Genomic DNA, 15,489 nt, shown 5'->3' on the forward strand with positions numbered 1-15,489 from the left:
TTCATTAAAGTATGAACTATTTTACTTCTTTACTACTTTACATTTACCTTGAAGCAGTGGAAACTAGTAGATTCTACAGTGTACCAATACACAGAAGCAAGAAGCAAAAGCATATTTATAGTAAAACTGAAGCCAGTGTATCTTACATGTAATAAATCAAAACTATATGCAAGTTATTTTAAAATTCACCTAATTCAACCAGAAMGTCAAATAGCTTTAAATACTACCCATACTATATGTGAGAACATTAGAACTTTAGAGGTATGTCCCTTTTAATTGTAGTTCAGTTACGAAAAGTATAAACAAGAGAATATTGTGGGATGTCATCTGACTTTTCTACAGTAACCACTGCATTCTTTTTTGGCAAGAGGTCTTTTTCCAAATTGTCACCTTTACAAARCCAACATGAACTTTTGTTCATAAAGTCCATCTCTGTTAGTGAGACCCCCTAAGCTACCCCTTCATGTAGGGCTGATTATCCGAAGTGTTTTCAATACTCCAGRTGCAAATGGACACTCAGCACATACCTTTGTGAGGGTAACAAGGATCTGTCACATCACAGCAGTTATCTCTAATTATCATTTCAAAGTTGTCCCAAAGTAAATCCTGTCCATGTTTCCACTCAGAAGTTCTATACCAGTGCCCTGAAACATTCCCTAAGCAGGCAGGTTAATTCTGTAAAATTGCATCAGCTTCAGAATTCATTTTGCATTTCTGACAGTTGTACAGTACTGAATCATTTGTTTCTTGAACAGACACTCACAACAAATTATAAATTGAAAAAACAATCCAACACAACAAWTTTTTTAAGCCGTTTTCATGGCACTTTTAATTATGTTATATTCCGGTTTACAAGAGAAAGAAATCCCGCACAGTGGTATTCCTGGGGTGGTCCTGTGCAGGGCCAGGAATTGGACTTTGATGATCCTTATGGATGTGTTCCAACTCAGGATATTCTATGATTCTATGTAATGTATTTCAATGGTAACTCAAGCCAGTTTTGGCTTCTGTTTGTCAATGACATTTCTGGGTTTGTACTTGTGCAGCTTTTGGACTGTACTTCATGTAGATTTACTCATATTTCTCAATGAGAGTCATAGAAACCGATCTTTTCTGACTTGCCATGGCTTGAAGGAAGAAACAGCAGTGAAAAGTGCATTTACCTCCAAAACAAGCTGATACACTGTCTATACACATCACCTTGTATGACAAAGCTCCATTTTTGCAGAATGATGTTACCTGGATCTAKGAAGAGGCTCAGGCAGTGTCTGAATGCTCACAATTCATGTTGCACCTGTATTTATAAGCAGAACTGTGCTCATMGAGCCTTTGCAGCCAAGTTCCTACCAGCCTTGGAAGGCTCTTTGTGCAAATGAGATTACTAAACTGCAAGAACTTTTGAAAAGAAAATGAGCTGGAAATTAAAACCATGCTCAAGGCATGTGTSAAAGTCATTTGGGCTAACAAGTCTGTGTTTTCAACTTAAAAACCTCCAGTCAGATATATACAGTACAAACCTGGGAACATAGAGCAGCAGTTACACAATGGAAAGTCTGTGACTATGGTGTCAAATAATAGCAGTTTTTTACATTAGTGCAGGGTTCTTGATCATAGACAATCTATCATGATCACAGAAAAAACCTTAAACCCCCTTTAAAAAAGGGAAAACCTTTTGCCAAGGTGATCCGGTTTTCGTTAGATGAAGTACTGCTGTCAGATTTGGACAAATCAAGAGCTAAATTTTTGTGCTTCTTGATTTCATTCCTCCCTTGTGTTCACATTTTCCATTTGAAATGTGTCCCAGAGGTTCTATTTCACACTGTCCATCTATATGCTATTAAGTATTAAGAGTCTGATACTGTTGCCTTCTAAGTGGAGTTTTGCCATGGACTAAGCTCAAAGGAACTGGGTTTCTGGTTAACTTCCAGCCCTGACAGCAAAGACTCTGTGTCAGGCCTTTCACAAAAAGCTGCATTTGGATRTCTTAGGGCTTTCCCAGGCTCTCACAACAAAGCAGTGTCATGAGTAAAAATATAAAAAAAAACTTACTAATTATAAATTCTAGGTATCCTTTTTTAGATTCAAGATGTGTAAAAGTAATTGTCTTTATAAGCAGAAGTTTTCCCAGTGCATATAGGGGCTGTCAGAAATTCAAAGGGTTGCAACATCACCAATATGGTCTTGTTCCATTGCTGAGTTGTTTTAGTACATGTTAGAGTTGGTCATTTGTAGTAACTGCCCTTGGTTCTTTCTCCTCACCTATCTCCGATTAGAGGTCATATCTCTCAATCTCTGAGGCTGCTTCTTCCTACTGGAAGAGAGAATGATGCAAACATACCACATGTGAACAGGAATGGAGTCACCACATTTGTTAACTTGATTGACTCATCTGACCTTCTCTTTGGTGCCTTTACTCACCTTTAGGCCAGTCAATATTTACTCATTCCTTCTGACTAACTCCTCAGTCCTGACAAAACTGCTAAGACATACAAGGAACTGGGGAAACAGAATAATTATGTCCTTAAGGCTCTCAAAATTAGAGAAAAGTCCTGAAATGCTACTAAACAAACATGTCATCGATTTTGACAAAAACTTAGGAGCAGGCTAATTCCTGTYACATGTTTGCGCTGGAACCTTGTAAACTAGCTTAGGAAATAAATCTCAGGATAAATTTTTCCTTGAATTCCTTCTAGCAATGTMTTTTCAAAAGAATTCCTTACATGCATCTGTAACTTCTTCTCAGAGCGAGTGGTTTACTAATAGGTTCTGAGGTGGAATAATTCAGGGCTTCTGACTGTCCAGAGTTTCTTCAAACTTGACAGTTTTACAAAGGAAGTAAAAAATAAGAGGAATGTTAGGAAGTGAATGGTGCTCTYAAAGCCAAATGATTTTGACTGAGAGGATAGGATGGGTGAGGTGTATGAACTGGTATGAGGAAATAAGATCATACTAAAACCAAGAAACCCCAATTAGATATTACTTCTCAGAATATAAAAGTAACCTTAATTTTTGCTTTAGTTTATATTGTTTTGTTTCRTTTTTAAAAAATCATTAAATTTAGTGTATCCCCCCAGGTCTGCATGGAGTAGGGTTGGGAGGGGTTCAGTGCAGTGTCCTGCACCTTAGTGATGGAAGAGATCAGTTATTCCCCAGCTTAATTAATTYGAGTCAGAATTGGAAAGATGACTGTGATAGCAAGGTCCAGGCCTGCTAAGTTAAGCTTAGAGTTCCGTAAATTACATGGATTTCACGATCTTATCCTTAACCCCTTTTCTGTTTATCTATCTGAATGTTTATCTATCTATCTCTCTGTCTCAATTTATCTTAATTTTAAACCACATGATTCACCACTGATGCTAAGGATCAGACCTACTCTCTTAAGAATCCAGTCTGGTCACTCTTATCATCTCATCCTTTATCTCTTATGACGTATCTTGTTTACTCATTGCACACAGGTAAATACTTTTTTACCTCACTGACTAATTAATTCACAGTGAAGTTTCTTGCTCTTTGCTGTAATGCGTATTTTGTATAAATGGGATTTTTCTAAGCAGATGTATTTTGTCTGCTTTTTTTAAGTGTGTAAGAAAAAGTAGAAAAGATTTGCCTTTTTTCAGTGAAGATCTGACTTTCTGAAGGAATACACTACAGGTTGGTTAGCCAAATGCAGAATCCTGTGGCTCATAAAAAGGAGTGTTTCTCTTCCATGATCATGATTACAAGCTTTTAAAGGGGTTTTTAAATGGAATATGGGGGACATTAATGGGGATAGAGGAATGTGTCAGTGTTCAGGGGATAAACACAGGTTGTATTGCTCATGTTAAGCTGAGCTAATGCTTGTATGCGACACAGACAAGTTTTGTCCACTCACGTGGTGGACAGAAATACATGGAGTTACACCTGGTAACTCATTCCTTCTCTGCCATCACCTCCTTTGGTGCAAGCATTTGGATAACATAAGCTCTGATCACACCTAAATTACAACCATGGATAACGCAGARTTGTCTTGGAAAACACAGCAAAATATGGGCTTGTAAAGATAACAAAATCCTTGCTATAGAGAGAATCAGCACAGAGGGTTAGGGCCAAAATTCTCCAAGTCAAGTGCTAACACTGCACCATTGGTGAGTCCAGAGCTTCCAGCTCAAGGTGGGAGCTGCCAAATAACTGACAGGTCTATGTGAAWCTCCAAAAGCAAAATTCCTTGAGATGGAGTTCAGAATGCCTGAACTGTTCTGGCCAGCTGTCTGCCTCAGTAAGCGAGCAGAGGCAAAGATCAGCACTAAGCAAAAAGCCTTGGAATCATCCTTCAGACCTATTCCAAGAGCAGAACCACTGCAATTCCTGACCATGGAGACTGCAGTCCAGCACTAAGCAAAAAGCCTTGGAATCATCCTTCAGGCCTATTCCAAGAACAGAACCACTACAATTCCTGACCATGGAGACTGCAGTCCAGCATGAAGCAAAAAAGCCTTGGAATCATTGTTCAGACTTATTCCAAGAGCAGAACCACTACAGTTCCTGACCATGGAGACTGCAGTCCAGCACTAAGCAAAAAGCTTGGAATCATTGTTCAGACCTATTCCAAGAGCAGAACCACTACAATTCCTGACCATGGAGACTGCAGTCCATCAAGGCCACTCTTCTGTAGGCTGTAAAGTAGGGGTGGTATCATCCACTCTTGCAAAACACCCCAGAGAGCTTTTCAGGCCCATAATCAGATAAAATAAAGCACATTTGCAATTCTGGAATATACAGAAGAAGGGCGTTTCCTAGAAGAGACTGCTACCTATGAGTTTGGATCATGCCACCTGCAGTTGTCACAGCCGGATGTTTGCAGCACCTGTCAGCCCTACCTGGAGGAGGAGGGCAGGRGCAATGTGATATGCAAATGGCTTCTTTTAGTCTGGAGGATATAAATACTGAGAGAATCATATCAACAGTGTCCAATTATTCCCAGAAAAGAAAAATGGAATCCTATTATATTCTGGCTTTAATAGCAGGAATTTTAGTTACTTTTGTATTGCTGGTTTTAATTGCATCTGATGATAATTTCCTCAAGGCACAGATTTCTCCTGATGTTGACCAGCCAGCAAAGCTCCGCTTGTATCACTATTTGTACGCTCTGAYGGAAATTCTGGTGAGTTTATCATGCTCTGGGATGCTGGAATTTTCAGGAAAGCAAAAGCGTGAGTATGAAGATATGCATCTAAATATTGCAACTRCATGTAATGGGAAGCATACAGTAACACAGATTTAAAGGCCAAAAGTAGATTCAGTTTCTATAACTATATATAAAGCAGCCAGGATGAGGTGAGTTCTTTTAAATGCTGAGATATCCATTCTTATGCTGCAGCTATAGATTTCTATAATGAAATTACAGGTCCTGTGGATGACAGGAGGGCTGTGGATATCATTGACATGAGGAATAATAACCCAGATTTCTGTATCTCAATGCACTCTGATATATGCAAGGCAATTTCCTAAATTTTGKGCTATCTGCAGTAATTTTCTTGCCCTTGATTCTGTTGTTATTCTGCAGTGACTGAATTACTGAGTTTTAGATAGCACAGAATCAGGTTGGTTGGAAGACACCTCCAGAAGTCATCTGTTTGAACCTCCTGCCAAAGCAGGTTCAGACTGTTACCATTTATTATTTAAGTACCTGTAGGCCAGACTTACTGTGCTGTGGGCTTTGCCATCACAGAAAGAAACAACTTTTGCCCAAAAAGCTTTCAAAGTTGGCAACAGGAGTATGTAGGAGCAGCCTAAGCCCTGTCATGTGTGGCACCTAACATGTCAAAAGAAAGCCTGCAGGAAAATCACAGAGAGCTTTCTTTGATGTCTGTATGAAGCTTACCTCAATTCTCTAATCCCCACTTACATAGAAAGAATGCAGGAACTCTGGGCCACATTCTGAGAGGTGATTTGGGCCATTGCCATCTATTAAAGACTTAGGTGGGTTGCTTGAACTTCCACAGCAGCACTCACCAAATCCAGTGGTTGTGCCTGGTTCTSCAGTGGTACCTTTCTGCCTCTCTTCTTTCTGCCTTGTCTGCCACGAAAGAAGAGTCTGCTGTCTTTGCCTATCTCACACTGCTCTTTGTGTTACATAATATATAAACTTAATATAATAATATGACAGTAATATTATAATAGACAATGTTATTAAATTCTCTCATTTCCCTACTTGTGGGTGAAAAGATTCTTTCAAGTAACACTTTTAACCCATTTTCACAGCTTTTAAGTGTCTGTTTTGCACTAAGTACATATCCTCTCCTCACAGATAATAAGTTCCCCAAGCTTCACGTTCCTTTTCCTGATTAGCTTTAAAGAGGCATTTCACTACTTGCTATGCATTGAATACACTCAATRCCTATTTTTCTTTCAAAAGCCTTTAGGCATCTGCTGGTACTTTGGAGGAGGAGCCCTCACAGTAAGGACTTCACAGGTTTTTTATGTGAAGTTTTTTACATTTTATGTATGACGTGCGCATTTAACTTACCCTCCTTATCCTGATAAACGCTGCTCTTCCTATGCCATCATCCTGTGCCATCACTGTGCCAGTGATGTGTCTGTACTGGATGCTCCTGTAAAAACCTCCTTTTTTTTACAATACAGGACAGTCTTTTTTCTTCCACCTTACTTGCAATATATGTTTTAGAAAAGCTGTGGCACCAGACAGATGTGCACCTTCAACCAGAAGGCACATAAATGATACTCTTGCTGCATCTGTCCACATCCCCTGTCATAAGGAGATCAATGACCATCTCAAATGGAAGAGAATAGAGGAAGCCTCCTGGCTTTTGTTTTAAGCTACTCAGACAGATCTGTGTTCAGACTAACTGCATATTGCAATGTAATTATGAAGCTTTGATGATAATTACTGTGGTTGGAAAACCACACTTCAGAGTGACTGACAGAAAGACTGTCTGATGTAGTCCTAAAGTCCATGAAGCTCAAATTGAGTCGGTTTTTCTGCTTTCCGTATGTGATTTCATTATTTTAAAGTAAAAATCTGGTCCCCATATGATCTTCTACATAAAAAGCCAGTTTGTGCCAGAATTTAGGTGTTCCAGCAAATAGTTTTTCAAAGACCCTCTTTCACTAAAAGAGCCAACATGCTCTTTTTCATACACATTGCACATTCTAGGACCTGGTTTATGTAATATCTTTCGCCTACTAATACTGATCACATCTGTTCTAGAAATAGGCAAACCTTTCAGGTTTTGAGTATATTGCTATAGGTTCTGAAGTATTTTCTAATTACTGGTTAAAACGTTTTTCAACAGACTACATACCAAATTCYATGTTCTCCTTCATGACAGTGCTTTCCCTGAATTTGGAGATGCTTCCGTGACATCAGGAACTCCTAAGAAAAGGCAAGGAAAGAGGATATTTAGATAGGATGCTCTGACACCAAGTTTATCACATATGTTACTGTCATCTAAAAGCTCTGTAAAAACTCAAGGATGTTAAAAAAGCCAAATCAGATTAAATGGCAATTCTGTGAACTTCAACAATTCCAAAACCATAACTCTGACAAAAGGACTGACTGAAGAGTCACGAGTGTTTTGAAAATTGCTGTTTGGAGAAGACTAGATTCACCCTGTGGTTTCTGCCACCATTGCCTTGGGTCTTATAGTACTTTTCCCCTTTGCCATGATACCTAAAAATGTGCTTTTTTAAATGTAAGGCAAGAACTGTGGCCATCCATGTGTCTCTTAAACCACCTCATCCATTGCTGGCTTTTGTGGCAGTGTTATGAAAAAACTCCAGATCATCTCTGGATTCCCATTTTTGTTTCCAACTGMTTTTCTCTCTTCCGTGGCTCATGGTAGGTACCTTTATTTTCCTCACCCAGCTTGTTTATTGCAGATTGGTGTAGATTATTAGGAAGAAAGAATCTGTGATACCATTTCCACAAGCAGAACTGGCCTTTAGTTTGTAAGGAATTGATACAGAGATTTCTGTGGCTTAGAAAAGAACATACAATTTGCTTGTGAAATGGCTTGAATGATTATTATCATTCCAGAAGAATGAATTGCATTAGTCCAAAAAGGCATTTAAGTCACCGTGTAATGAGAAGGGAAATGTTGTTCTTGCAGGAAGTACATTCCTTACAACATGTGTTCAAAGTAAAGGAGGATTTCAGCATGATCTTTAGACTATCCTCATTATCAGCAGCTGACTGGCCTTGGATAAGGAAATGTTTTGACACATTTAACAAASCTTCCCTGTTTTCAGAATATTTGGGGTTTTTTGCTGATTGAACATAAAAAACTGACTGCAGAGTAATTTATGAATAACTATGAGGTCTTGACAAAGGCAGTAGTTTCACTGATGGAGGATGATCTAAGATTCAGAATCATTGTCATCAGTTTCTCATTTGTGCCAGAAGCCCCTCAGTAATGATTACAGACACAATGATTTTCTTAGAGCTTGTTCTCCCTGACCCCATGGCAGGGAGATGGCCCAACACCAGTAAATCACCCAGTCTTGTCCGCACACTGGCCTGAGTCTTTTCCTCCCAGTATGATAGTCCTGTCATGAGAGGGACATTTTCATCTCACCTAACCTTAAATACTTTAACTGAGGCATCTGCAGTACAGTTTATAATCCAGAGACATGAAAAGACACCTCCAGAGCATGATTTGATGTATGATAACACACCTGGAATKGGAACCATCCTCAAGAAATGCCTCTTTCTATTCACTCATTTGGAAAGGAGCCTCAGGCCTCTCACCTTCCACACCTGAGCAAATGCTTGTTGTTACTTGTGGTAAATCCAGATCACAGGAATTAGAAAGCATTTATGTAAGATATTTAATGGAACAAGTATTACAACATTCTTCCAGCAATCACGAAGATGAAAATTTTCATTTTCTTAACTGAAATCCCAAAGACAGCTATTTGTAGGAAACCTAACAACTAGCAAATAATTAACCCAATTATCCTAAATGTAGTATAGGGAAAAGTAGCTTGTGGCTTTTACAGAGTAAGAAGACTTGTACTCCCTGTAGTAATTTCTCATTTTTCCTGTTATATTGATCTAGTCAAACAACTTAAGCCGCATGGGTATTGTAAAGGAGCACACACTTGTCAGGCTGATCACAGGTGGACTCCCGGCATACTGGGACTCTCRGCTCTTCATCAAGGATCTGAATTTTGATGGGGTGCCTGTGAGGATTTACCTCCCAAGAGAACCATCTGCAAGCAAACGGAGAGGAGTCATCTTCTTCCATGGAGGATGTGGCATTTTTGCAAGCATCAGTAAGGAACTGAAAGAGAAAATAGAAGTATTTAGCATTGTTAACTCCCTATTTTTAGAAACTCCTGAACCTAAGAAGTGACTGAAGCTTAGTTTGAGAATGGAAGATAGAAAGCACTTAATGTTTATTTTTACTTTTCAAACTCTCTAATCTGCACTTACTTAGTATTTGAATTATTTTTATAKGATATAGCACTCTTTATCATAGAACCATTAGGATCATAAAATGGTTTGGGTTGGCAGTGAYCTTAAATRAAATCTTGTTCCACCCCCTGCCATGGGCAGGACACCTTCCACTATTCCACATTGCTCCAAGCTCCATCCAAYCTGGCCTTGGATACTTCAGGGGTGGGGCAACCACAGCTTCTCTGGGCAMCCTGTGSCAKGGCCTCACYACCCTCATWATAAAAATGTGTTCCTTAAATGCAAATAAATTCTACCSTCTCTCASTTTAAAACCACTGCCCATTCTCTAATAGTAATAACCATCATAATTCCTTATTTTTCACACAGATCAACAATCTCCCTAATCTCTCCTAGTATGAACTTCACAGTAAATCCTGATGACCAAAGTCTACATTGTTCCTATTCTATAGAAAATTTGGGTAGTCACTAAATAGAGAAGCTGCCCACAAGCAATCATGGTAATAGGTCATAAAAATGTAAGGGACAATATTGACTGAAGTTTTCTAAGATGTTAATTTTCATCAACATTTGTTCTTCAGGAACTTACGAAAGAGCATGCCGATACTTAGCCAGAAAATCTGATTCAGTGGTTGTGTCTGTTGGGTAAGTGAGATCAAACCAGTGTTAATCCCAAAATCAGAGAATTCTGCTTTCCCCCTGCCTCCCACACATCCCTGAACTTAAATTTCTTGGAATATAAGAAAAGAAACTGAGCTCTAGTGCCATCTTTACCATGCTGCTGCTGCATGGGAGCAAGTGTGGGCCTTGGAATGGCAATGGAAATACCTGATCCAGAGTYAGAGTTACAGATTTGTTCATTCCCCATCCCCATCCCATCACAAAAATCATTGCCTTTGTTTTACGATAAGAGATTAAAAGCCCAATATCAAGTTTTAATATTTGAGGGGAGTATTTAAAATCATCTGGGATGATTGTAAAGAGTAAGTAACTATAATAAAATTTACTATTTTTTAAAACCAGCATGGACCACTGCTTCCTTTCTAGGATGTTTTGATTRTGGAAAATAGCTGGTGGTATAAAGAAACTTCAATTTCCAACAAATTCTGCCATGAATAAGTTTATTATTAAGGGATTTTATTAAATTGGAATTGCTTTTGAGAAGGAAGGAGAGGGAAAGTTGTTCTGGTTTGCTTCAGCATGTAAAACTTTACACTAATTATAATTAATCATATAATTAATATTGGTTTGGGGGAGTCTTTGCRATTGCACGGGATGTATTTCAGATGAGCCACTCAGCAATGTGTAACACCAGCTTCCTTTTCTACCTCTCAGGTATCATTTAGCACCTGAGCACAAGTATCCAGCCCAAACTCTGGAATGCATCAGAGCTACTGTGCACTTCCTGAAGAATGCAGAGACCTACGGGGTGGATCCCACTCGAATTGTTGTTTGTGGGGACAGTGTAGGGGGCACATACACTGCCAGTGTTTGCCAAGAATTAGGGCAAAGGACAGATATCCCAAAGATCCGTGCCCAGGTGCTGATCTATCCATTTCTCCAAGCACTGAACTTCAATCTGCCATCTCACCAGAAAAATGCTGCCACCGCCTTCCTGTCCCGGGAGCACACAGTCCATTTTATTCTCAAGTACCTGCGTAAGGATTGCTYCCTGAAGGAACCAATTTTGGCTGGTTCTCATGTTCCTGAGAGTATAAATTTGAAATATAGGAAATGGATAAATCCAGATCTTATCCCAGATGTGTTTAAACTGGGCTATAAACCACCACACCCCACTTTGTTTTTACCTCAAGTCCATGAAGAAGTGCAAGAACTGTTTGAGCCGTGGATCTCCCCGCTGCTGGCAGAGGATTCTGTTATTTGTGGCCTGCCTGACACTTGTATCATTACCTGCGAGCACGATGTGCTCAGGGACGATGGGCTGTTGTACAAAAAACGCTTGGAGGACAACAATGTACGGGTGACATGGCACAACATGGAAAAAGGCTTTCACTGTGCAGTGGGATTTTTTGGATATGGTATTTTCTCTTTCCCATCATCAAGTACAATTATGAAACACACTGTAGACTTTATTAAAGGCTGTTAAATAATTTTTTTGCATACAGTGTATTGAGCATGACTGAATTAACTACATACTAGCTATTTGTACATTGGAATCAGGGCAAGAACTTACCACATTAGCATGGTCTGCTGAATTCTGATTTTTACTTACTCTTACTTAGGAACATGATGTTTAGGGGTTTTTTATAAGCTTGCTTTGGTGTTCTCTTCTTGCACTCTAAGAATTTTTGTGCTCTTCATATGTCAAAGAATAAAAACTCACAACAAAAACATTCTAAATGTGTGTGTAAAAAACACATGCAATGTGTGAGTAATCAGCAACATGCACATGCATGCCCACCTAGTGTCCCCAAAATCAGCATGGCAACACCTCTGGAGAGTGAAGATTCCTTCCCTACCTCAGGGACAAATAGTAATCACTATCAGAGTGTGTGTACAGCCAGTACCTTTGCATTTGCATGTAAAATCTGAAGGAATTGGGTGCACCTATGAACCTGACTTTCAAAGGAAATGGGGGTCAGGTAGGTTGGTACAGCTCAAACACTGCACGAAGTGAGTACCTAAAGGTGCCTGAGAATGCAGCAGAGATGAAGTGAGGGAGAACTGGGCAAAAGTAACTGAGTGTCCTCTAAATTATATTCTTACAGGTTCTTTCTGAGCATCATTTGGCTGTATTCAGGGAAGACAGAGACACAGGTTTTTGCCCTGCTATAATCAGACAAATAATCAATTTGCTTACCTGGCTTTTGGGGAGAAAGGATGTAAACATTATGGAARCTGCCAAAATAATTTCTGTGAATATCCAAAACCAAAGAAAAATCTCAGCTCAATTGTTATATTGCTTATTAGGAGAGACCCACCTTTGCTAAACACAGATGCCAAGATAATTGCCATTGCATGGCAAAATAACTGAGCACGCAATGCCTAGGAATTGTAAAATGTTTGACTGTTGTGCAATCACCTTGCCTGTGTAATATCCATGCACAAACAACTGTGGAAAGAGGTTACTCTGTGTCTACCCTCTGCCAGGCAAACTGTGAGTAGGAAGACAGTGGGCTGAATGCTCCATGTTGTCACCATGTTAATGAACTCTGGTGACAAGTGAACTTGTTGACATCTCTGCAGCAACAAGTCACTGCTTGAGGGTTCTTGTTCTCCTGTCCCTCTCAGCAAAATGAAATTACATTTCTTCATGCTCTGTTGACACAACAGGGAGTTTATATGTTTCAATTTTCCTATTGCAGGCATAGCAATTTGTTCTTCAAGTGAAGAAATTCTTCCAGGGATAAATAATGTGATAGTTCCAAGTGTTCCACTCTTTGAGGACTTCAGGATTTCCCTTGGTTACAAAGACAAAGGCTGGGTTAGCAGCTCACATGTTGGTAGCTAAAGCTGGGCCAGCAGAGTCTGTATCTGCTACAAAAGCCWTGCAAAAAGCTGAATAATATTGGAGCAGTTGGAAAACGTTGGGAAGTACCAGAACTAAGGAGGTCTGTACAGTTCCACCTTGTATTTTGTAAGTTATGAGATGATCTCATGCTATTTTACATGCAGTTCAGTGCAGCATTATACTCCTGGTCAGTTCAGCAACCCAATACTTCTTTTCTCTCCTTTATCAGTCCCTGGAGTTATGCCTCATTTGTGAGCCAAKGTCCAAACTCGACAATGATCTACTCCTGAGATTTTTCCATGGCCTGTCCTCTGTCAGTCTTTAATTTACTACTACAAATAATAACAAATTTACCTTTATTATATGTCAGCAGCATTATTTGTTATCTTGAACACACGCATTTTAATCATAGGTTATGACTATGGAGTGCAGATAAGTAAGCAGAGAACAGCAAGTGCTGAAATAATGTGTTCCTTGTTTACTCATGACTCCCAGATTTTCTAAACTTTACAAAGTCACAAGATCTAACTGTCTCCATGGAACTTCCTGTCATTTAATTTATTTAATTAATTACAGATCTGCTATGTGTCTTGCATTGTTAAGATAGAAAGTTTGAACATATTTTTAWGGTTTCTAAAGCATGGAATTTTCAAGTACAAATTAAAAAAAAAAAGTCAAGTATGAAACAAAGTGACAATCAATAATACCTACAGAATTACAGACACCAATATCATTCCACAATGAATTTTGCAGCCAGAGTGTGCTGGTGAGGACTGAAAAGTCCAGCTCTGGTGCCAGTTCAGGCTTCGAGCACCAGATGGCTCTCACACTCTACAGAACCCAAAGGAGCTGCTTGGTTCCTGCAGTACTTCTTCTGGAATATTTCCCAGTATCCCAGTACAGGCTTCCATTCACAATGAGTTCATGTAACCAGCTAATCGGCACCATGATCCAGAGGCAGGGAATATTTTACATCTGTTACACCTGCCTCAGTCACACCCCTTGCACAACAGCAAAAAGAACTTGAGAATTWCAAGATTTCAGGCCCTGACATTGAGCTTTTCAATGGAAATGAGTAAGAAAGGGAGTCCCTGATAGAGGAGAAAATGGGGCTTTGGTCTGATTTCTCCTCTGGTCCATCTCACAGAAGCAGAGACAAGGTTAAAAAATTACCAGAAGCTAGACAGAGCATTTATTTAAGATTGTTTAGGGAATGGTTTTCTCCATCCTGGGCCTCAAGCTTGTAAATTGCTGAGACTAAACTTATAAAGCATTAAGTACTACCCTGTACCTGACACACCCGAAAGAAAAAAACACACWATTACTTCAGAAACCAACTAGTTTTTTTCTCGGACAGCTTCCAGCACACCCAGTCTTTGTGTGGAGCCCCTGGGGGTGCTGTGATATGCGGACCTTGTCAACGTGCCCAAAAAAATCCAAGACCTATCAGCTCTTGGTGAATTGGCACCAAAAAGACTTAGAACACAGAAGAACAATAGGTGTAAGAATTGCAGTACAAAGGATCTGTCAGAGGTGTCAGAGCCTGCTTAGATCCCCAGAGGGGCCAAATCTGATAAGTGTACTTAGACCACACCTCACCCATTGGGACAGCACGGCTTAGCATATGCCAATTAATTACTTTCACCATTRAATGCTGAAGAAGGCGCTTCAATCGCTTCAATCGTGTTTTTCGTAACAGTATTTCCCAATGCTCCACTGTGAGCTATAAGAAAGCGGAACCCCCGTGCACCTCCGTCCTGATGGGCTTGAATTCACTGCTGCCATTTCCCAAGAGCGTCCCAATCCCCGGGCAATGTGCCTTTCACCAACATTCCTTATCGAGCTGGGCATCAAATGCCACAAAGAACGATAAACAAAAAGGAACCTGATTTTATACTCAGCATGTGACTAACCTGGCAAGGGAGGGAAAGGCACAGGGACATTGGGAAATGAAAATCCACAAAGAGTTAGATAAAATGAAGAAACAGTTTGGGCAGAGAGAGCAGAACATGAAAGCAACTGCTTCTCAGAAAGTGTATCACCAGACTCAAAAATGAAGTTCCATCCTCTTTATTCTAAACAGTTTCTGAAGTCAGGTATCAAGCCTGAGGCATTTCCTATGCAGGTCATGGCCTATGCATGCTAAAGCCCTGGGGTCTCTGTCTTCAGTTTCATTTTATTATACAATTCAAGGCCAGCTCATCCCTTGTATTATTATTATTATTATTATTATTATTATTATTATTATTATTATTATTATTATTATTAAAGAAAAAAATACACACTTATTTTACCCACACTGCTATTTTTCAGAGTGACAATCTGTTGCCTTCACAGTCTGAGCAGATTGCTAAAAACACACGGTTCCCATAGGTGATATCACATGGGCTGTGCTTTACAGATGKTTTTTGTTTCAGGTTAAATCTTATCACTAATGATTTATATATGGAAAAATATGTTAGCTCCAGAGGGAGATCCTAAAGCTCACAATGGAAATGAGTGGGCTGCTGATGTCTAGTCCGTGCTTCTAGCCCTGATACCATGAAGTCCAAGTCTAGTTTTCATCAGCTGGAATCATATTTCAACCTGGAATGACATCTGTA

General features: G+C 39.5%; 1 protein-coding gene across 1 annotated transcript; it reads left to right on the forward strand.

The window, feature by feature from the left end:
• Positions 1–4,936: 4,936 nt before the first annotated feature.
• LOC130583480 (arylacetamide deacetylase-like 4) lies at positions 4,937–11,541 on the forward strand. Its single transcript, XM_057382871.1, has 4 exons — positions 4,937–5,140; positions 9,057–9,273; positions 9,996–10,059; positions 10,750–11,541. Exons 1-4 carry the CDS (start codon positions 4,970–4,972, stop codon positions 11,519–11,521), a joined length of 1,224 nt encoding a protein of 407 aa, XP_057238854.1. The 5' UTR covers positions 4,937–4,969; the 3' UTR covers positions 11,522–11,541.
• The last annotated feature ends 3,948 nt before the right edge of the window (positions 11,542–15,489 follow it).

The sequence above is a fragment of the Malurus melanocephalus genome, unplaced genomic scaffold, assembly GCF_030028575.1.
Source record: "Malurus melanocephalus ecotype Western Australia unplaced genomic scaffold, MMel_1.1 scaffold_590, whole genome shotgun sequence".
Lineage (NCBI taxonomy): Eukaryota > Metazoa > Chordata > Aves > Passeriformes > Maluridae > Malurus > Malurus melanocephalus.